A 21,954-nucleotide genomic window follows, 5' to 3' on the forward strand; every position below is an offset into this window, starting at 1 on the left:
GCTCTTGTGACTGGCCAACACCCCTCCAGATCATCTCATGTTTATAATGTACATACAAGTAAAGTACAAGTATATAGTACAAGTAATATAAACAGTGTTGGGAGTAACTGATTACACAGCGGGATTTTCCTGTTTTCACATTTTGGGCTAAATCCCTTTTTTTATTCTTTTTTTTTTCAGTAATTCCACTCATTGCTGGAAACTAAACCAGGTCTAAACCAGGACTAAAACAAGGACTAAAACCAGGTCTAAACTAGATCTCAAACCAGGTCTAAACCAGGTCTGAACCAGGACTAAACCAGGTCTAAACCAGGACTAAACCAGGACTGTTTGTCAGGACTGGCCCGAAGGTGCGCCCGCGTAGACTGTCAGGTGACCACAGACGAAAGGATCACGCCAGGACCAGAGCTCCACCGCACGAGGCTCAGTGCAGCTGTCGCCAGATCACACTTTACACTCTCTCTCAAGTCCAAGATTAGACCTGGTGTAGACCTGGTGTAGACCTGGTTTAGACCTGGTGTAGTCCTGGTTAAGACCTGGTGTAGACCTGGTTTAGACCTGGTGTAGTCCTGGTTAAGACCTGGTGTAGACCTGGTGTAGACCTGGTTTAGTCCTGGTTTAGTCCTGGTTTAGACCTGGTGTAGACCTGGTTTAGACCTGGTGTAGTCCTGGTTAAGACCTGGTGTAGACCTGGTGTTACCTGGTTAGACCTGGTTTAGACCTGGTTTAGACCTGGTTTAGTCCTGGTTTAGTCCTGGTTTAGACCTGGTTTAGACCTGGTGTACACCTGGTTTAGACCTGGTTTAGTCCTGGTTTAGACCTGGTGTAGACCTGGTGTAGACCTGGTGTAGTCCTGGTTTAGACCTGGTTAGACCTGGTGTAGACCTGGTTTAGTCCTGGTTTAGACCTGGTTTAGTCCTGGTTTAGACCTGGTGTAGACCTGGTTTAGTCCTGGTTTAGTCCTGGTTTAGACCTGGTTTAGACCTGGTGTAGACCTGGTTTAGACCTGGTTTAGTCCTGGTTGGTTAGACCTGGTGTAGACCTGGTTTAGTCCTGTTTAGTCCTGGTTTAGACCTGGTTTAGACCTGGTTTAGTCCTGGTTTAGACCTGGTGTAGACCTGGTTTAGTCCTGGTTTAGACCTGGTTTAGACCTGGTTTAGACCTGGTTTAGACCTGGTTTTGTGCTTCTGTCGCTTTATCATCTTAATTTTGCTTGAATAAAAAACACACAAGTTTGATAAAAATATTTATTCAATAATTTAGTGGAAAACTCGCGGCACGTGCGCGCGCACACACACACACACGCGCACACACACGCGCACACACACGCGCACACACGCGCACACACGCGCACACGCACGCGCACACACACACACACACACACGCGCACACACGCGCACACACGCACGCGCACACACGCGCACACGCACACACGCGCACACGTCGTCCGTTCACAGCACAGCTCATAAATACTGTACAAAAACACACTTCGTTCTCTCCACACACTTTGTTCAAACACTTTTTTTTACATTAAAATTAAATAAATTATAAATTAAACGTTGCAGTCAGACTCTTCATTCTTCTTCATTGCACCCGATACAAAAGTTCACATATAAATAAAAAAATATTGCTTTTTTTTTTGTCCTTGAGTCTTGTGTGTAACGGCTGCGTCTGTCCAGGAGATGGCGCCGTTTCCGTGACTTGTCCGTAGTTTTGATCCGAGACTGACAGGAAGGGGTCGGGTCAAAAAACAAAAAACAAAAAAGAAACGTGTCTAAAAACGTGAAGATTTCAAGTAAAAAAATTTAAATCTAACGTGCGTTCGGCTCAAAATGAAGCTCCGCCGGCGGTTTACGGAGCGCACTTCCATATTCGGAATTCCGACCGCGAGTATCATAGCAACCAAAGAGCCAATCAGGAGCGACGCTGTTAAAGCTGTCAATCAAACCTGTTCCTAACGCCAGTGGGAGGGACCTCGAGGAAAGAAGGCGCCTGATTGGTCTGATATTTACATTCAGATCTTGATTTAGGGACAAAATCGTGAAATAAAAAATCCAGGATCATGTGGACGGTTCAGACCAACAGTCGACCTGGTTTCAAACAAAACAGAAAACGCACAAAGTTCTTGTAGAGCCGCAAATGCAAGGAACATCAAAATAAAAGTGAAAAATGCGTAGCTCACTCAGGCGGCCGATGTCCAAAAGCTTATTTTTTTCCAGCAAAAAAACCAAAACAAAAAACAGCCTTGCTTTGGACCACAGTACACAAAAAATAAAAAATAAAAATTCAAAAAACCAAAGCTTCAAAAAACACGAAGGGTTTTTTTTCTTTCCAAAATGTAAAAAATAAAATTAATTAATTAAAAATTAAATAAAAGCTTTTGAACATCGGCCATCTCACTTTTATTCAACCTGGTTTCGACCTGGTTTAGTCCTGGTTTAGACCTGGTTTAGACCTGGTTTAGACCTGGTTTAGACCTGGTTTAGACCTGGTTTAGACCTGCCAATTCAAAATAATAAATACAGTCTTTGGTTGTTATAAAGCGTCCGGTTGGGTCCAGTTGGGTCCAGTTGGGTTCGGTGGGGTTCTGTTGGGTTCTGTTGGGTCTGGGAGGGTCCGGTCCGGGTCCGGTCCGGGTCCGGTCCTATAGTCGGCAGGTCTGGTACTTGTTGTGCAGGGAGGGGCTGAGCTCGTAGAACAGGACGTAGGCGTTACTGCTGCGGACCTGACTGGAGGAGATCGGGTTCACCCTGAACGACAACGCAAACAACACAGGTCGTCATGACAATGAAACACGGATAATACTCCCTACAACTGTACAACAACTCACCCTTATGTCACAGATAATGCTCCCTACAACTGTACAAACACACTCACCTCTTATGTAACACAGATACCCTTATACTCCCTACAACTGTACAACAACTCACCCTTATGTAACAGATAATACTCCCTACAAGTCTAAGTCTAAAATACAGGGTGTCCCAAAAAAATTTGACATAAAAATTTGACAAAAACGCAGACCAATAATTTTGACAATTCTTGTTGAAATAATCTAAAATTTTCGCAGAATATTTAGAAACAGATCAAGATTTTATATTTAATGTTTTATTTTTGTTCTGTTTTCAGGTTGAGCCGTTTGTTTGTTTTTTTTTCATTTTGCGTTTTGGAATCTGCCTTCAATGCAAAAATTTGGAAAAACTGGCAAACAAAGTCCCATAATAAACTTGAAAAAACTGAGCTAGACTTAGTAGTTTTCGAGATAATTGCTTTTAAAATGATTTTTTTGGGACACCGTGTATTAACTGTATAAATAAAGAGTCTACGACAGGTTTCAGAGTGTGTTACGGTGACGTGGCAGAGGTGAGGTGCATTGTGGGTACCTGGTGTCGTTGTAGCTGTACCACTCGCCCAGGCCGGAGTGTTTGCAGTAGGCCGTGTAGTGCCCCCCCAGAGCGCTGCCCGTGTGATTGGACACCGCGAACAGGTTGTACACCGCCCGCTCTGGAACAAACGACAATGTCACCGTGAGAAACAGAAGAGCACTTTACAGAAGAAAAGTGAAAAACGAACTAAAATGTCACAGTGTGTTAAAGGTCCCCACATTACACCTTTCTCTCTGTTCTAATGTTTCCTCGGCACAAACGGACCTGGAGTTGTGTTTTGCTTCTTTCGCACATGTTTAAAACACACAAACCCTGCACATTTAGGAGTTTACAGGGTTCTTTTCTCAAACCGAAAAACACTGTGCCACCTTGTGATGTCATGCGGAAACTCAGGAAGTGCTCCACAGAGTCTACATGACATCATTAAACAAGGGTTGGAACAATAAATATGCAAGAGCATTCACAATTTTATCCACTTCTTTGAGTCGCTTCGTTTTATTTTCAAGCCCCAATCAGATTTTTATTTGCTATTTTTTTGTTTAATATTTGTTATTATTGTATTTTCTGCTCACGTCTTTTGCACAAACTCCTTTTTTTGTGTGTAAATTTTATTATTTTAATGTAAAAAAAAAACCCCAAAAACATCTTCACTTGAATCATTTGGATCATTTCAGCTCTGGAATTGCCGATTTCTAGTGAACTAAAAAAGGTAAAAGAAGCTGTTCACTTGGAAACTACCACTTCATGATGTCACAAAGTGGAGCAGAGCGTTTTGAGGTTTGGGGATCTAGACAGATAATAAAGACACAACTCCAGGTCTGTTTTTGAGGAGGGAACAGCTCACGGGTGGGTTTGGTTACGACACTGGAGCTTTGACAGATTTTTTTATTGGTGACTGACCGTTGGTGTCGGAGAATTCCCTCAGATCCAACTCCTTCAGGGGGAAGTCGACGTACGTGGAGAGTTTGGAGCTGCGCACGTTGGAGTCGGAAAAACGTTTCAGGTCTGAGACGAGAGAGTCAAGGAAAAAACACGACTCCACAACCATAAAAACACGTCAGTTTCATTAAAACCCGCACCTGAATGTGGGCTTTAAAACCAGGTGAGTACAGGTGTGTACACAGGTGAGTGTGTACAGGTGTGAACACAGGTGAGTGTGTACAGGTGTGAACACAGGTGAGTGTGTACAGGTGTGAACACAGATGAGTAAAAATGTGTACAGGTCAGTAAAGGTGTGAACAGGTGTGTAAAGGTGTGTGTACAGGTGTGTGTACAGGTGTGAACAGCTGAGTAAAGGTGTGTACAGGACAGTAAAGGTGTGAACAGGTGTGTGTACAGGTGTGAACACAGGCTAGTAAAGGTGTGAACACAGGCGAGTATAGGTGTGAACATAGATGAGTAAAAATGTGTACAGGTCAGTAAAGGTGTGAACAGGTGTGTAAAGGTGTGTGTACAGGTGTGAACAGCTGAGTAAAGGTGTGTACACAACAGTAAAGGTGTGAACAGGTGTGTGTACAGGTGTGAACACAGGCTAGTAAAGGTGTGAACACAGGCGAGTAAAAATGTGTACAGGTCAGTAAAGGTGTGAACAGGTGTGAACAGGTGTGTAAAGGTGTGTGTACAGGTGTGAACAGCTGAGTAAAGGTGTGAACAGGTGTGTACAGGTGTGAACACAGGTGGGTAAAGGATACGGAGCACCAGGATGCGAGGGAATCTCTGGATACTGAGGCGTTTTGTGCACTTCCTCCTGGTTTTACAGCGATCACACGTCTGCGGATAAAAGAAGAGAGACAGAGAGGACAGAGGAGAGGACAGAAGAGAGGACAGAGGGACAGAAGAGAGGACAGAAGACAGGACAGAAGAGAGACAGAAGACAGAGAGGAGAGGACAGAAGAGAGGACAGAGAAGACAGAGGACAGAGAGAGGACAGAAGACAGGACAGAGGAGAGGACAGAGGAGAGGACAGAAGAGAGGACAGAGAGAGGACAGAAGAGAGGACAGAAGAGAGGACAGAAGAGAGGACAGAAGAGAGGACAGAAGAGAGGACAGAAGAGAGGACAGAAGAGAGGACAGAAGAGAGGACAGAGGGACAGAAGAGAGGACAGTCAGACAGAGGGACAGAAGAGGACACGGTCAGCACGTAGAACCGGTGACTGCAGTATTTTGGACAGTGGGGACGTGGACGTACCGGGCTCTCGTCTCCGTCCAGCACGTCTTCTTTGGTGAAGAGCTTCAGACAGTCTCTGAGCGTCACCTCCCCGGAGCTCTTCTGTACAAACACAAACCAGTATTTTAACGTTTTCATGAGGAAATACAAAAACACTTTCGACGCACAGTATTGACTTTAAGGTGATTTAAGGTGTTCTACCTGATTTACCCTGAAAAAGACGCAGTAATCAAGTCAAAAAACACTTTGAACATCGTGCGTTACCTTTGCGATGGGGATGGACAGGTCCCAGAAGGGGTCAAACATGGTGGAGGTGGAGCCGCACACGGAGCACGTCAGACAGCTCTTCAACTGGCCCCCGAACACGTCTGCGGAGAGGCGAGCACCACGGGGTTAGACTAAACATGCGCTTAAGTTAAAAGTTAAGGTAGAAAATGTGAAATACTGTTCCTAAGGCGACCGAAAGTGTGTTTAAAGGAGAATGAAGTCAAATGAAACAGAAAACACACACCAAAGTTCTTGTAGAGGTGCAAATGCAAGGAACAGCAAAATAAAAGTGAAAAAATGCGTAACTCAGGTGGCCGATGTCCAAAAGCTTTTTAAAATTATTTTTAATTAACGTTTTTAAAAAATCCTTTGTCAGATATTCTGGGTTGCTGGGTACATGGCCTGGCAACCATTTTGTAAACTGTGGCCCAAAGCAAGAAAAATGTCTGCGAAGTTTTTTTTGCCGAAACATTAATACATTTTTTTTTTAAAGCTTTTGGACATCGCTCATTTGAGTGCGTTTTTCACTTTTATTCAAGCAGAATTAAAACCACAAGACTAATGCATAAAATAAAGTGAGTTCTTTAAATTCGCACTATGTACATTTTTGATTGAAGGTCCATCACCTGCTGGTTTCTATGGAGACGTCGCTGCTCTGCCTGGAATGTTCCGCAGTGTGACTTTAAACAACTTCACTTTACACTTATTCAATCACAGGTGGTTTTACGGCTCAAAAATACGTTGAGAAACTAAAAAAAAGCGGGGCTGCCTCTCCGTGTAACTTGGTCTACATAGAAAGGTTTAAAGCCACACTGTGAAACATTCCAGACATGTTTAACCCGCGAATGCAGCGACGTATCCACAGAAACAAACACGAAGGCGACGAACCGCGACACGGTAAAGTGAAGTTGTGGTTCTTACCCACGATGGCGCTGTTTTCTCTCTGCACGTACAGGTTCCACATCTGTCGGCTCTTCTCCTCGTCTCTGCGGCACAAGCACACTTCACCAAACAGATCAAACCAGGACTAAACCAGGACTAAACCAGGTCTAAACCAGGTCTAAACCAGAACTAAACCAGGACTAAACCAGGACTAAACCAGGTAAACTAAACCAGGTCTAAACCAGGACTAAACCAGGACTAAACCAGGACTAAACCAGGACTAAACCAGGACTAAACCAGGACTAAACCAGGTCTAAACCAGGACTAAACCAGGACTAAACCAGGACTAAACCAGGTCTAAACCAGGAAAACCAGGTAAACCAGGACTAAACCAGGTAAACCAGGACTAAACCAGGTCTAAACCAGGTCTAAACCAGGACTAAACCAGGACTAAACCAGGACTAAACTAAACCAGGACTAAACCAGGACTAAACCAGGTCTAAACCAGGTCTAAACCAGGAAAACCAGGACTAAACCAGGACTAAACCAGGACTAAACCAGGACTAAACCAGGTAAACCAGGACTAAACCAGGACTAATAAACCAGGACTAAACCAGGTAAACTAAACCAGGTCTAAACCAGGACTAAACCAGGTTAAACCAGGACTAAACCAGGACTAAAGTGAGATCAAACCAGGACTAAACCAGGACTAAAGTGAGATCAAACCAGGACTAAACCAGGACTAAACCAGGACTAAACCAGGACTAAACCAGGACTAAACAGGACTAAACCAGGACTAAACCAGGACTAAACTAGGACTATCACAGTTTTTGACTAATTTGTCAATCCTCGGCAACACGCTCTTTTTACTATTTTATTTATTTACTGAGTGCGACCTGACTGTGACCTGAGTGTGACTTAAGTGTGACTTGAGTGTGACCCTAGAGCGACGTGAGTGTGACCTGAGTGTGACGTGCGACCTGAGTGTGACGTGCGACCCGAGTGTGACGTGCGACCCGAGTGTGACCTGAATGTGACCTGAACGTGACCCGAGTGTGACCAGAGTGTGACCTGAGTGTGACGTGTGACCCAAGTGTGACCCGAGTGCGACCCGAGTGGGACCTGAGTGCGACCTGAATGTGACCTGAACGTGACCTGAACGTGACCAGAGTGCGACCAGAGTGTGACGTGTGACCTAAGTGTGACCCGAGTGCGACCCGAGTGGGACCTGAGTGGGACGTGCAACCTGAATGTGACCTGAACGTGACCAGAGTGCGACCTGAGTGTGACGTGTGACCTGAGTGTGACGTGCAACCTGAATGTGACCAGAGTGCGACCAGAGTGCGACCAGAGTGCGACCAGAGTGCGACCAGAGTGCGACGTGTGACCTGAGTGTGACGTGTGACCTGAGTGTGACGTGCGACCCGAGTGCGACCCGAGTGCGACCTGAGCTAAACAGAATGGTTCACTCATTGGGGGAGAGCGCTGAGCCGGAGCTGGACTTACGGGAGGTGGTCAAAGTCCTGCGCTGACGCCCGTGGGTGCTGCGTCGCCCGGTTCACGTCGCCGTGGAGACCGTCCAACAGGAAGCGCAGGAACTCCTGAGCGTCCTGCTGACTGGACAAACACAAACACAACAGACGCGAGGGTTAAAGTCTGAGGTGACGTCAAACCGACTCCTGAGAGCTTCAAGTCATGTTCTAACACTGCTCCCTACTAAACACACCCAGAGGTTTAAGAAAAAGAAAACCAGGACTAAACCAGGTCTAAACTAGGTCTAAACTTGGTCTAAACTTGGTCTAAACTAGGTCTAAACTAGGTCTAAACTTGGTCTCCAAACTTGGTCTCCAAACTTGGAATAAACTTGGTCTAAACTAAATCTAAACTAGGTCTAGACTTGATCTAAACCAGTTCCAAACTTGGTATATATTTGGTCTAAGTCAGGTCTAAACTAGGACTAAACCAGGTCCAAACTTGGTGTAAACCAGGTCTAAACCAGGACTAAACCAGGACTAAACCAGGACTAAACTAGGTCTAAATTTGGTGTCCAAACTTGGTCTGAATTTGGTCTAAACCAGGTCTAAACCAGGACTAAACTAGGTCTAAACTTGGTCTAAATTTGGTCTAAACCAGGTCTAAACTAGGACTAAACCAGGTCCAAACTTTGTCTAAACCAGGTCCAAACTTGGACTAAATTTGGTCTAAACCACAACTCACAGGACCAATCAGAGAATTCCTGTCTCTCACATTAATTCTGTCAAAAGAATCGAAAAGCCAAATCGATCCCAAAACCAGTATCGAAACTAGATCCCTCCAGTATCACCACATGATGACATCACAAGGTGCAGTTGTTTAAGAGAAGCACTAAGCCGCCTAAATGTGCAGGGTTTGTGTGGAAGTTTGACATGTTATTGTTTTGTCTGGAAAGTTTCGCAGTGTGGCTTTAAGCCTTTCGATCTCCACGGAGACCAAACCAGACTGAGTTACAGGTCAGATCTGTGGAGAGGGGGGGACCCCGCTCACAGTCAGAATGTCGGTTTTTCGAGGGATTTTTGAGTTTTAAAACCACCTGTGATTGAATAAATGTAAAGTCGAGCTGTTTAAAGTCACACTGTGGAACATTCCAGACGGAGCAGTGACGTCTCCATGGAAACAAGAAGGTATAAAATCACATGTCTGGGGACTCACCTGCAGCCTCCGAACTTGGGCGCGTACTGACAGATCTGTTTCCTGAAGTCTGTCGGGTTCAGAGAGTCTGAACCGACCGAAGTCCACAAGCGCTGGACCAGAGACGCGAACTCTGAAAAACAACACAAACTCTGTCAAAAAACAACACAAACTCTGTCAAAAAACAACACAAACTCTGTCAAAAAACAACACAAACTCTGTCAAAAAACAACACAAACTCTGTCAAAAAACAACACAAACTCTGTCAAAAAACAACACAAACTCTGTCCAAAAAAACAACACAAACTCTGTCAAAAAACCCAACACAAACTCTGTCAAAAAAAACCCAACACAAACTCTGTCAAAAAAAAAAAACACACAAACTCTGTCCAAAAAACAACACAAACTCTGTCAAAAAACAACACAAACTCTGTCAAAAACAACACAAACTCTGTCCAAAAAACAACACAAACTCTGTCCAAAAAAACAACACAAACTCTGTCAAAAAACAACACAAACTCTGTCAAAAAACAACACAAACTCTGTCCAAAAAAACAACACAAACTCTGTCCAAAAAAACCAACACAAACTCTGTCCAAAAAAAAACCAACACAAACTCTGTCCAAAAAAACCAACACAAACTCTGTCAAAAAACAACACAAACTCTGTCCAAAAAAAAAAAAACAAACTGTCAAAAAAACAATTGGAAATTAGGAAAAAAAAACTGCATTGAAACAAAATCCTAATTTTTTTCTCAGGTCTGGATCCTAAAAAGATCTCAGGTCCAAACCAGGTCCAAACCAGGTCCAAACCAGGTTCAAACCAGGTTCAAACCAGGTCAGAACCAAGTCCAAAACAGGTCCAACCAGGTCCAAACACATGACACATGACACACACACAAACATTAACCCCACAGTGACGCGTGTAAAAACAAAACCTCTGACCGTTACCGTCTGTGGGCTCGTCCGACTCCTTCTGACGCATTTTGGTCTTAAAATGTTTGTGTAACTCCCGACCCTGATGAGCTTCATTTGACTGGAATTCAGTCCTGGTCTTTATTGAGTCTGTGGTCTAAAGTTTTTCCTCATTCACCTCGTGGACTCAGATTATTCTCTAAATTATTCACGAAGATAAATTCATAAAAACTTTTCACAACTTTTAAACTCAGGGTAAAACTCAGGGACAGAACGGCCGTCGAGAGCATCGAAAACTAGATCTTAATTGGACTAAACCAGGTCCAAACTTGGTCTAAACCTGGTCCAAACTTGGTCTAAACCTGGTCCAAACTTGGTCTAAACCTGGTCCAAACTTGGTCTAAACCAGGTCCAAACTTGGTCTAAACCAGGTCCAAACTTGGTCTAAACCAGGTCCAAACCAGGTATAAACTTGGTCTAAACTTAGTCAAAACCTGGTCTAAACTTGGTCTAAATTTGGTCCAATCAGAGAATTTGTGTCTCACATTAGTTTTATCAAAAGAATTGAAAACCTAATCGATCCCAAAACCCGTATCAAAACTAGATCCTCATTTTCCTCAGGTCTGGATTTTTAAAAAGTCGTATTTTCAGGACAGAGCAGGACTAAACCAGGACTAAACCAGGACTAAACCAGGACTAAACCAGGACTAAACCAGGACTAAACCAGGACTAAACCAGGACAGAGCAGAACCTTTAGAGCGTCTTTAGAATGATCTGGAGCTGGATCAGAACAAGTATAAGACACAGAGACTAGTGTATGCCCGTGGACCCGGTTTGGACCCGGTTTAGACCCGGTTTAGACCCGGTTTAGACCCGGTTTAGACCCGGACCAGAGGGATTACACAGATATAAGGCCACATGGGAACAGGAAAGAAAGTTCTGCTGGATATTGTTTAAAAAAAGAGGGGTTTTATTTTCATCGTGGGATCAGAATCGGTATCGAGTATCGTTTAGTATCGTTCTGGTACCTTCCATGAGGGCGGGGGCGGGGGCGTGGGGCGAGGTCCTACGGTGGCTGCACAGGTCCAGGCGGTGCGCGCTCCTCAGGCAGTAATCTCTGAGCTCCACCGTGTTACTGAGACACTGAACCATCGAGTTCATGAAACACTGAAACACAAAAACACAAAAACAAACACGAGCGTCATGATTCACGTTAACTGGTACGTACGATTTTAAAACTTTTATGCCGGCGTTTGCTAAAGTGCACATTGTGTCGCCATGGTAACAGCTGAACAATTCACAGGCATAAATATGGATGATGTCACATATTTATTTAGTCAAACCCGACAGGAGGCGCTCACCGTGTTGCCGAGGTTCTTGAGTCCCACCAGGCCCTGAGGAGTCTTGTTCTGTTCAAACACAAAAACACACATTTGTCTTCAGTTTGTACTGAGTATTGAAGATATAAGACAGAGTCCACCAGGACCACCAGAGTCCACCAGGTCCACCAGAGTCCACCAGGACCACCAGAGTCCACCAGAGTCCACCAGAGTCCACCAGGACCACCAGAGTCCACCAGAGTCCACCAGAGTCCACCAGAGTCCACCAGAGTCCACCAGGACCACCAGAGTCCACCAGAGTCCACCACCAGAGTCCACCAGAGTCCACCAGAGTCCACCAGAGTCCACCAGAGTCCACCAGAGTCCACCAGAGTCCACCAGAGTCCACCAGGACCACCAGAGTCCACCAGAGTCCACCAGAGTCCACCAGAGTCCACCCAGAGTCCACCAGAGTCCACCAGAGTCCACCAGAGTCCACCAGAGTCCACCAGAGTCCACCAGAGTCCACCAGAGTCCACCAGAGTCCACCAGAGTCCACCAGGACCACCAGAGTCCACCAGAGTCCACCAGGACCACCAGAGTCCACCAGAGTCCACCAGAGTCCACCAGAGTCCACCAGAGTCCACCAGAGTCCACCAGAGTCCACCAGAGTCCACCAGAGTCCACCAGAGTCCACCAGAGTCCACCAGAGTCCACCAGGACCACCAGAGTCCACCAGAGTCCACCAGAGTCCACCAGAGTCCACCAGAGTCCACCAGAGTCCACCAGAGTCCACCAGAGTCCACCAGGACCACCAGAGTCCACCAGAGTCCACCAGAGTCCACCAGAGTCCACCAGAACCACCAGAGTCCACCAGGACCACCAGAGTCCACCAGAGTCCACCAGGACCACCAGAGTCCACCAGGACCACCAGAGTCCACCAGAGTCCACCAGGACCACCAGAGTCCACCAGAGTCCACCAGAGTCCACCAGAGTCCACCAGAGTCCACCAGGACCACCAGAGTCCACCAGAGTCCACCAGGTCCACCAGAGTCCACCAGAGTCCACCAGAGTCCACCAGAGTCCACCAGAGTCCACCAGGACCACCAGAGTCCACCAGAGTCCACCAGAGTCCACCAGGACCACCAGAACCACCAGAGTCCACCAGGACCACCAGAGTCCACCAGACCAGAGTCCACTAGGACCACCAGAGTCTGACCAGAACTTTAAACTCCATAAACATGATCTGAGTTTCTGTGACGAGGGAAACATTCTGTGGTTCTGACCTCTGACCCCTCGAGTCCCAACTGTGACATTTTACGAGTTCATAAAAGAAACAAGATCGACAACAGGACTAAACCAGGACTGAACCAGGACTAGAACCAGAACTAAACCAGGACTAAACCAGGACTAAACCAGGACTAAACCAGGACTAAACCAGGACTAAACCAGGACTAAAGGTTTAATGCCGTACTGTGGAACATTCCGGACAAGTCCAGTGTAGAAAATCTGCACACTGAGCATTTTTAAAGGCTCGGATTAGACTTTGGATTAATAAAACAAAGCGACGCAGCAGAAACACGAGCGTGGGCGTGAGCGTTTGACGAGGAGACGACACAAAAACGCCGTTTAAAGCTGGTTTTGTGTGTTTTGTGGAAGCCCCGCCCCCTCAGGTGACTTGTGGGGACAGGTGTAAGTGGGTCAGTGAGCGTAGGGGCCGCGGGGGGGTGTTTACGAGCGCGTTATGTCATCTCCTCTGCGCGGTTTCACCTATGGATGTGACGATAACGACGCCATAAACCGATAATGTGCTAATCTGTAACGATAATGTGAAGAAGGACGTTTTGTTTTAAAGAAAGAAAAAGGTCGAGATAAAAACGACTTTAAAAGGTCGTCTGGTGCACAAACCGACGCCTGCACCGAGCTGCAGGTCCAGGTCTACTGCTGCTCCCAGACCAAGGGGACCAAGTCTTTGACCTCAAGTCCGAGTCAAGTCCCAAGTCAAATACAGACAAGTCCAAGTCGAGTCTCGAGTCACTGGTCCATAAGTCCAAGTCGAGTCCAAGTCGAGTCTCAAGTCACTGGTCCATAAGTCCAAGTCAAGTCCAAGGCATCTGCTTTGAGCTTCAAGTCATTTCAAGTCACAGGCTTCAAGTCCGAGTCAAGTCCCAAACCAGGTCTAAAGCAGAACTAAAATCAGGACTAAACCTGAATTAAAATCAGGACTAAAACCAGATCTAAACCAAGTCACAGGCCTCAAGTCCGAGTCAAGTCCATGGCGTCTGCTTTGAGCTTCAAGTCATTTCAAGTCTTTAAAGAGAACCAATTGCAGCTTCGATTTTTGCAATTTATATGAATTTTAAACTAAATTGTAATTAAAAAAATAATGGATTTGTTTTGTTTATTTATTTATTTATTTTTTACGTCTTGTCAAGATCTTAGAGTGAATCATTATAGTTAGAATAGAAAGAATTCAGATTTAAAAGTGCTTGAAGTCTGTTCAAGTCACAGGCCTCAAGTCTGAGTCAAGTCCCAAACCAGGTCTAAAGCAGAACTAAAATCAGGACTAAAACTAGGTCTAAACCAGGTCTAAACCAGGACTAAACCAGGACTAAACTATGTCTAAACCAGGTGTGAACCAGGTCTAAATCAAGTCACAGGCCTCAAGTCCGAGTCAAGTCCCAAAACAGGTCTAAACCAGAACTAAAACTAGGACTAAACTAGGTCTAAACCAGGTCTAAACCAGGACTAAACCTGAATTAAAATCAGGACTAAAACCAGATCTAAACCAAGTCACAGGCCTCAAGTCCGAGTTAAATCCTGAGTCACCGACCTTCAAGTCCAAGTCGAGTCCCAAGTCTTAGTCCATTTTATCCAGTCGAGTCTCAAGTCCTAAAAAATAGTGATTCAAGTCGTGACTCGAGTCCAAGTCACGACTCCCAAGTCCAAACCTCCTCAATAAACAGACTTTTCATTCATACGTTTGAGTCACTTTTTTTATTATGAGTCGGTTTACGTGTCCAAAACTCCAAACGCTCTGCTCCACACTCCCACTTCATGACATCATAAGGTGGAACAGAACATTTAGAGCTTCGCAGATGTAAACAGACGAATAATAAAGAGTGACTCAAACGTGTGAATGAAACAAACACAAGTCCAGCTCTGTTTTTTTTGAGGAGGAAACATTAGAACACGACTTGCAGCTCACAGGGGTCAGTTTGCGTAATAGAAGCTTTAATTTTAGAATTTCTGGAAAAGTCGTTTGGAAAAGTTTACGGAAAATTCACTTCTGAGAAAAAGAGCTCGAAAACAGGTTGGAAAAGTGAGGCCGTGCTGGTGCGTGCTGGTGCTTACATAACAGAACACGATGAGCTGCTTCACACCATCACAGATAAGAGTCGTGTGTTTGGACATGTGGAACTGTGTGTCTTTTGTTTTTCAAAATAAATGAAAAAACAGATAATGATTCATTTTTTCAGTTTTTTACAGATTCTGATGAAGCTTTGTGCTGAATTTTGTTTTTCCGCAAATTATTTTATTTGTATAATTTTGTTACTCGAGTAAAAGTACCTATATAAAAATTTGCTTAAAGAGTAAAAAGTATTTCATGCAGATTTTGAGATTCAATAAAGCTTCAAATTTATTGATTCTGAATTTTGTTCTTTTCAGTATTTGCAGTACTGTAAATGTACTGGAGTAAAAAGTACACGTAGCTCTTTGCAGAAGTGGAAGAAGTACTCACTTTTGTTTTACGTAAAAGTACAGATACTGGAGCAAAGACCTACTCAAGTAAAAGTATCACATGCAAAAAAAGTACTCCAGTAAAAGTATCTATTTAAAAATGTACTTCAAGAGTAAAAACTATTTTGTGCAGATTGAGATTCAATAAAGCTTCAACTTTATTGAATTTTGTTTTCAACAGAAGCATTTTTTCCACAACCGTTTTTATTATTTCTATATTTTTATGTTAAAAAATAAATTAAAAACTTAAAAATAAACTTTTTCAACAGATTTCAAAATACTTTTACTTTTAAGCCTTGTTAAAAAATGTAGTGGAGTACAAAGTACACGCAGCTCTTGGCCGCGGTGCAAGAAGTACTCACTTCAGTTATGTAAGTAAAAGTACAGGTACTGGAGCAAAGACATACTCGAGTACAAGTAAAAGTATCAAAGTACTTGTTTAAAAATGAACTTAAAGAGTCAAAAGTATTTCAGATGTACAGATTCTGATGAAGCTTCGTGCTGAATTTTGTTTTTCCACAACTGTTTTTATTTGTATAACTTAGTTACTCGAGTAAAAGTATTTAAAAATGTACTTAAAGAGTAAAAAGTATTTGACGCAAATAAAGCTTCAAATTTATAATTTAGAATTTTGTTCAATAGAAGCAAAACTGTTTTTATTATTTCTATATTTTTGCTCATATTATGAACGAGTTAAAATTTTTTTTTTTTCAGCAAGTTTCAAAATACTTTTACTTTTCAGTCCAGTTCAAAAATGTAGTGAAGTAGAAAGTACACGCAGCTCTTGGTGGTGGTGCAAGAAGTACTCACTTCAGTTATGTAAGTAAAAGTACAGATACCAGAGCAAAAGTATCAAAGTACCAGTTTAAAAATGTACTTTCGTGCAGATTTTTAGATTTACTAATACTTCAAATTTACAGACTCTGATAAAGTTTTGTGCTGAATTTAGTTTTTTATGCAACTGTTTTTATTTATTTTCGCTTTTTACAACAGTTTAAGAAGTACTCACTTTTGTTACTTAAGAAAAAGTACAGATACCGGAGCAAAGATACTCGAGTAAAAGTATTTATAAAAGTCAAAGTGTTTGTTTAAAAATTAACTTTTAAACAAACACGCAGCTCTTGGAGGTGTAACTCACTGCAGTTACGTGGGTAAAAGTACACACACAAAGACATACTCGAGTAAAAGTAAAAGTATTACATGCAAAAAAAACTACTTCAAAATACTTTTACTTTTCAGGCCCGTTCAAAAGTGGAGTGGAGTAGAAAGTACACGCAGCTCTTCTCAAATGAAGTGAAGTAAAAGTAAAAAGTATGCAATGTCAAAAGTACGCAAGTAAAGTACAGATACGTAAAAGCACAGTACTTTTACTACACTTCCTGCAGGACCGTGCGTACCTGTGCGTACCGTGCGTGTACCTGTGCACCTGTCTGCGTAGAACTATGCACCTGTCTGCGTGTACCTGCGTGTACCTGTGCACCTGTCTGCGTGTACCTGTGTACCTGTCTGCGTATAACTATGCACCTGTCTGCGTGTACCTGTGTACCTGTGCACCTGTCTGCGTGTACCGTGCGTGTACCTGTGCACCTGTCTGCATGTACCTGTGTACGTGTACGTGTGCTCGTACCTTGCTCTGGCTGATGATAAGTCCTCTGAAGGTGGAGATGAGCGCGGTGCGGGACAGGACCGGGCTCCTCCTCCTCTCCGCGGGCTCCAGAGGCTCCGCGGCGGGTCGCTCCTCCGTCACCGTGTACGAGTGACGCAGCGACGGCATGATTCTATCCGAAGGGCCGCAGAAAAGGACGCGCGGGGAGGACGTGAGGACGTGAGCGCGTACGGGGCCGAGAACACGAGTGACGCGAGTGCGGAGCGCAGAGGAGTTTTTAGAGCGAGAGGACAAGCCCCGCCCCCTCCCGTTGTCCCGCCCCGCCCCCTCGTGTGCGTGAGGTCAGCGTGAGGCGTTCGCGGGCGCGCGGAGATCAAGGGCGTGTGCGACTTTGGTGCGTTTGGTGCGTCGTAAAGTGGAAGATATTTTTTAATGAACGTGACAGTGGCGCGTGGCGTCAGAGCGCACGTATGTAAATGACACGTGACATGCAGATTAAACTAAAAATAACAACAAACTAATAAAGCGCAAAAGAATCAATGAAATAAAGAAAGAAAGTGTTTAACAAAAGCCACGAGGAGAATAATAATAGATTTATTACTACTACTACTACTACTACTACTACTACTACTACTACTACTACTACTACTACTACTACTACTACTGCTACTACTACTGCTACTACTACTACTACTACTAACTACTACTACTACTACTACTACTACTACTACTACTACTACTACTACTACTACTACTACTACTACTACTACTACTACTACTACTACTACTACTACTACTACTACTACTACTACTACTACTACTACTACTACTACTACTACTACTACTACTACTACTACTACTACTACTACTGCTACTACTACTACTACTACTACTACTAACTACTACTACTACTACTACTACTACTACTACTACTACTACTACTACTACTACTACTACTACTACTACTACTACTACTACTACTACTAATAATAATAATAATAATTATTATTATTATTATACTGCTACTGCTACAAGTACTACTATTACTACAGTAACAGAACTGCAACTTTAAAACTCTGACTCCAGTCTGAGCTTCAACTCATGTTCTACTGTTCTGATGTTCTACTGTTCTGATGTTCTGATGTTCTGATGTTCTAATGTTCAGATGTTCTAATGTTCAGATGTTCTGATGTTCTACTGTTCTAATGTTCAGATGTTCTGATGTTCAGATGTTCTGATGTTCTGATGTTCTACTGTTCTGATGTTCTGATGTTCTGATGTTCAGATGTTCTGATGTTCTGATGTTCTGATGTTCCTGGTCACACAGAGTTCGACTTGTGTTTGTTTCATTTGTGTTTGTTTCTTTATTATTCGTTCGTCTTCGTGAGTTCAGTGTGAATCTGCAGGTTTGTGATTTAAACAGAAACTTTGTGAAGAAGAAACATCAGAACAGATCTGAGATCAGCTCTGTAACATCGTCCATGTTCTTCTTCTTCTCTGGGGTCGGGTCTCGGGGGCATCAGTCTGAGCACAGACTCCCAGACTTCCCTCACCCCAGACACTTCCTCCAGCTCCTCTGGGGGACCCTGAGGCGTTCTCCTCCCTGAACCTCCATCTTCACCCGGTGGAGGTTTGAGTCTGAATGATCCTGGAGCTGTTCTGTTGGGACTTCAGGTCACTCGAGACAAACAGGACCTGGAGTCAGACTGAGGGAGGTTCAGAAGCCACAGTCAGGTCGGTGATGTCGCTCAGATCAGCGTCACCAGGACCACACCTCGCCATCGAGCTCTCACCTCAGGTCTGGTGGTCTGGTCTTTCCTCACGGGGTCCGGTCGGGCTCAGGTCAAAGGAACGACCTGAGGCTGACCTCCTGTGGACCTGCCGCCCGCTGGAGGATCCACAAGGGGCCGGTGCAGAGGAATCTGTGCTGCAGTCGAAGGTACGAGTCTCGACGACCGGATCCACGGACACGAAGACTCGATCTGCAAGTTCAGATTCGAAATTATGTAAACGTCACCTGAGTCCTCAAGATTCAAGGAAAACATGATCACACACACACGGTAAATACTGGTGCAGAGTGTGACCCGTGACCTGAGTGTGACAGACGACCTGAGTGTGACCGATGACCTGAGTGTGACCCGTGACCTGAGTGTGACAGACGACCTGAGTGTGACAGACGACCTGAGTGTGACTGACGACCTGAGTGTGACAGACGACCTGAGTGTGACTGACGACCTGAGTGTGACCGACTGTGTGACTGACGACCTGAGTGTGACTGACGACCTGAGTGTGACAGACGACCTGAGTGTGACGACCTGAGTGTGACTGACGACCTGAGTGTGACAGACGACCTGAGTGTGACCCGTGACCTGAGTGTGACAGACGACCTTAGTGTGACCGGTGACCTGAGTGTGACCGACGACCTGAGTGTGACCGGTGACCTGAGTGTGACCGACGACCTGAGTGTGACCGGTGACCTGAGTGTGACCGACGACCTGAGTGTGACCGGTGACCTGAGTGTGACCGATGACCTGAGTGTGACCGGTGACCTGAGTGTGCCACATCTCACCATTGTTCCATCCAGAAAGTTATTTATGTTTGTGTGTGTTTTGTATGAAAGTGTTTTTTTTGTTTGTTTGTTTGTTTGTTTGTTTTTTCATGTTTGTGTGTTTTGTATGAAAGTGTGTGTGTTTTTTGTTTGTTTTTTTTTGTTTTTTTTGTTTGTTTTTTTTTCATGTTTGTGTGTGTTTTGTATGAAAGTGTTTTTTTTTTTTTTTGTTTGTTTGTTTGTTTGTTTGTTTTTCATGTTTGTGTGTTTTGTATGAAAGTGTGTGTGTTTTTTTTATTTGTTTGTTTTTGTTTTTTTTCATGTTTGTGTGTTTTGTATGAAAGTGTGTGAGTTTTTTGTTTTTTATTTCATGTGTATTTCTGGTCGTGTATTTTTATTTATTTTTTATTCCAGCACATGACTCGACTCCAGCGACCGACTGTCATGAAAAAAGAACGTGTAATTCTTCATTAGGGTTAAAATTTGAAGTTTTAAAACACAAAAAATAAAAAAATAAAATCCCGTGGAGGTCAAACGTGGTCAAAGTTCCCTGAGGTCATGAGGAGTTAAAGTCGTATTGTGAAACATTCCAGCTCAGGTCAAACCGTCATGAGGCAAAAATGTGACAGACTCAACCAGAAAAATGACATAATGCAGCTTTAAAGCCCAGAGACAGGACCGCCCCTGTCAGTCTGTGTGTAATTATACTGCGATTACACAGGTATGTGAGAGAGTACACACCAAAGTACTGCGACTGCGTGAGAGTACTCTGAATAATGCAGTAATTATACAAGTGAGGTCATGTGACACGTCAGAGAGAAACACACACGAACAGACGGAGAGAAAGAAAGAAAGAGTGAAGGAGAGAGTGAAGGAGAGAAGGAGAAGGAGAGAAGGAGAAAAGGGCAGAGAGAGAAAAGGAGCAACAAAGAGAGGGAGAAGGACAAAAAGAGAAAGAAAGAGAAATGAAGGAGAGAAAAAGAGAGAGGGACAAAGGGAGAGGAGAGAGAGAAAAGGGGTGAGAGAGAAGAGAGGGAGAGAAAAGACACTATAATCTAATCCAGAGAAAGAGAGAGGGAGAGAAGAGAGAGAGGAATAGAGGAGAGAGAGAAGGAAAGAGGAGAGAGAGGGAAAGAGAGAGCAGAGGAGAAAAGGAGAGAAAGAGGAGAGAGGGAGAGTGTGGAAAGAGAGAGGGGGAGAAGGAGAGAGGAAAGACAGAAGGAGAAAGGGGGAGGAGAAGGAGAGAAAGACACTGTAATTCAACCCAGAGAAAGAGAGATGGAAAGAGGGAGAGAGAGAGAGAAAGAGATGAAGAGAGGAGAAAGAGAGGAGAGAGAGAGAGAGAGAGAGGAGTGAGGGAGAAAGACAAGGAGGAGAGAAGAGGAGAGAAAGACACTGTAATCCAACCAAGAGAAAGAGAGAAGGAGAGAGAGATGAGAGAGGAGAGAAGAGGAGAGAGAGAGGGAGAGAAGGAGAGAAATGAAGGGGAAGGAGAGAAAGAAAAAAGAAAGAGAGAGGGGAGTGAGGGAAAGAAGAGGAGAGATGGAGAGAAAGACACTGTAATCCAACCAAGAGAAAGAGAGAAGGAGAGAGGAAGAGGGAGGAGAGAGAGAGAGAGAAGGAGAGGGAGAAGGAGAGGAAGAGAGGGGGAGAGAGGGAGAGAGATTAGAGAGAAGGAGAGAAAGAAAGAAGGAGAGAAAGTTAGAAAGGGAGGGAGAGGAGAAGGGGGGAGGAGAAGGAGAGAAAGAGGTGAGAGAGAAGAGAGGGAGAGAAAGACACTGTAATTCAACCCGGAGAAAGAGAGAAGGAGAGAAGAGAGAGATGGAGAGAAAAACACTGTAATCCATCCTGGAGAAAGAGAGACGGAGAGAGGGAAAGAGAGAGAAAGGAGAGGAGAGAGAGATGAAGAGAGGAGAAAGAGAGAAGAGAGGGAGAGAAAGACACTGTAATCCAACCCGGAGAAAGAGAGAAGGAGAAAGGGAAAGAGAGAGAAAGGAGAGGAGAGAGAGATGAAGAGAGGAGAGAGGAGAAAGAGAGAAGAGAGGGAGAGAAAGACACTGTAATCCAACCCAGAGAAAGAGAGAAGAAAGAAAGAGAGAGAGAGAGGGAGTGACAGAGGAGAGGTGTTTCCCTGACCTTCTTCTGGGGACACGAGGAGGAGTCCCTGTATGTGAGGTCAGTGTGTGTGTGTGTGTGTGTGTGTGTGTGTGTGTGTGTGTGCGTGTGTGTGTGCGTGTGTGTGTGTGTGCGTGTGTGTGTGTGTGTGTGCGTGTGCGTGTGTGTGTGTGTGTGTGTGTGTGTGTGTGTGTGTGTGTGTGTGTGTGTGTGCGTGTGTGTGTGTGTGTGTGCGTGTGCGTGTGTGTGTGTGTGTGTGTGTGTGTGTGTGTGTGTGTGTGTGTGTGCGTGTGTGTGTGTGTGTGTGTGTGCGTGTGTAATCCTCTGAGTCACACACTGACC

The 21,954-nt window shown here is 44.4% G+C and overlaps 2 protein-coding genes across 2 annotated transcripts in view; both read right to left on the bottom strand.

Annotated features, from left to right (window-relative positions):
• Positions 1–21,954, bottom strand: part of LOC129407530 (CD5 antigen-like) — a 303,815-nt gene that overhangs the window by 57,340 nt on the left and 224,521 nt on the right. The gene's annotated exons all lie outside the window — the stretch shown is intronic.
• LOC110165199 (ubiquitin carboxyl-terminal hydrolase 2-like) lies at positions 1,435–17,181 on the bottom strand. The gene is made up of 12 exons (XM_020930372.2): positions 16,971–17,181; positions 11,645–11,692; positions 11,312–11,450; positions 9,391–9,502; positions 8,209–8,319; positions 6,742–6,806; positions 5,818–5,921; positions 5,575–5,655; positions 5,078–5,156; positions 4,287–4,391; positions 3,384–3,504; positions 1,435–2,750 (listed from the first exon to the last, which is right to left on the bottom strand). The coding sequence occupies exons 1-12, from the start codon at positions 17,115–17,117 to the stop codon at positions 2,645–2,647; spliced, it is 1,218 nt and encodes a 405-aa protein (XP_020786031.1). The 5' UTR covers positions 17,118–17,181; the 3' UTR covers positions 1,435–2,644.

The sequence above is a fragment of the Boleophthalmus pectinirostris genome, unplaced genomic scaffold, assembly GCF_026225935.1.
Source record: "Boleophthalmus pectinirostris isolate CB_2022bp ecotype Guang Dong unplaced genomic scaffold, ASM2622593v1 HiC_scaffold_12, whole genome shotgun sequence".
In the NCBI taxonomy this organism is placed as follows: domain Eukaryota; kingdom Metazoa; phylum Chordata; class Actinopteri; order Gobiiformes; family Gobiidae; genus Boleophthalmus; species Boleophthalmus pectinirostris.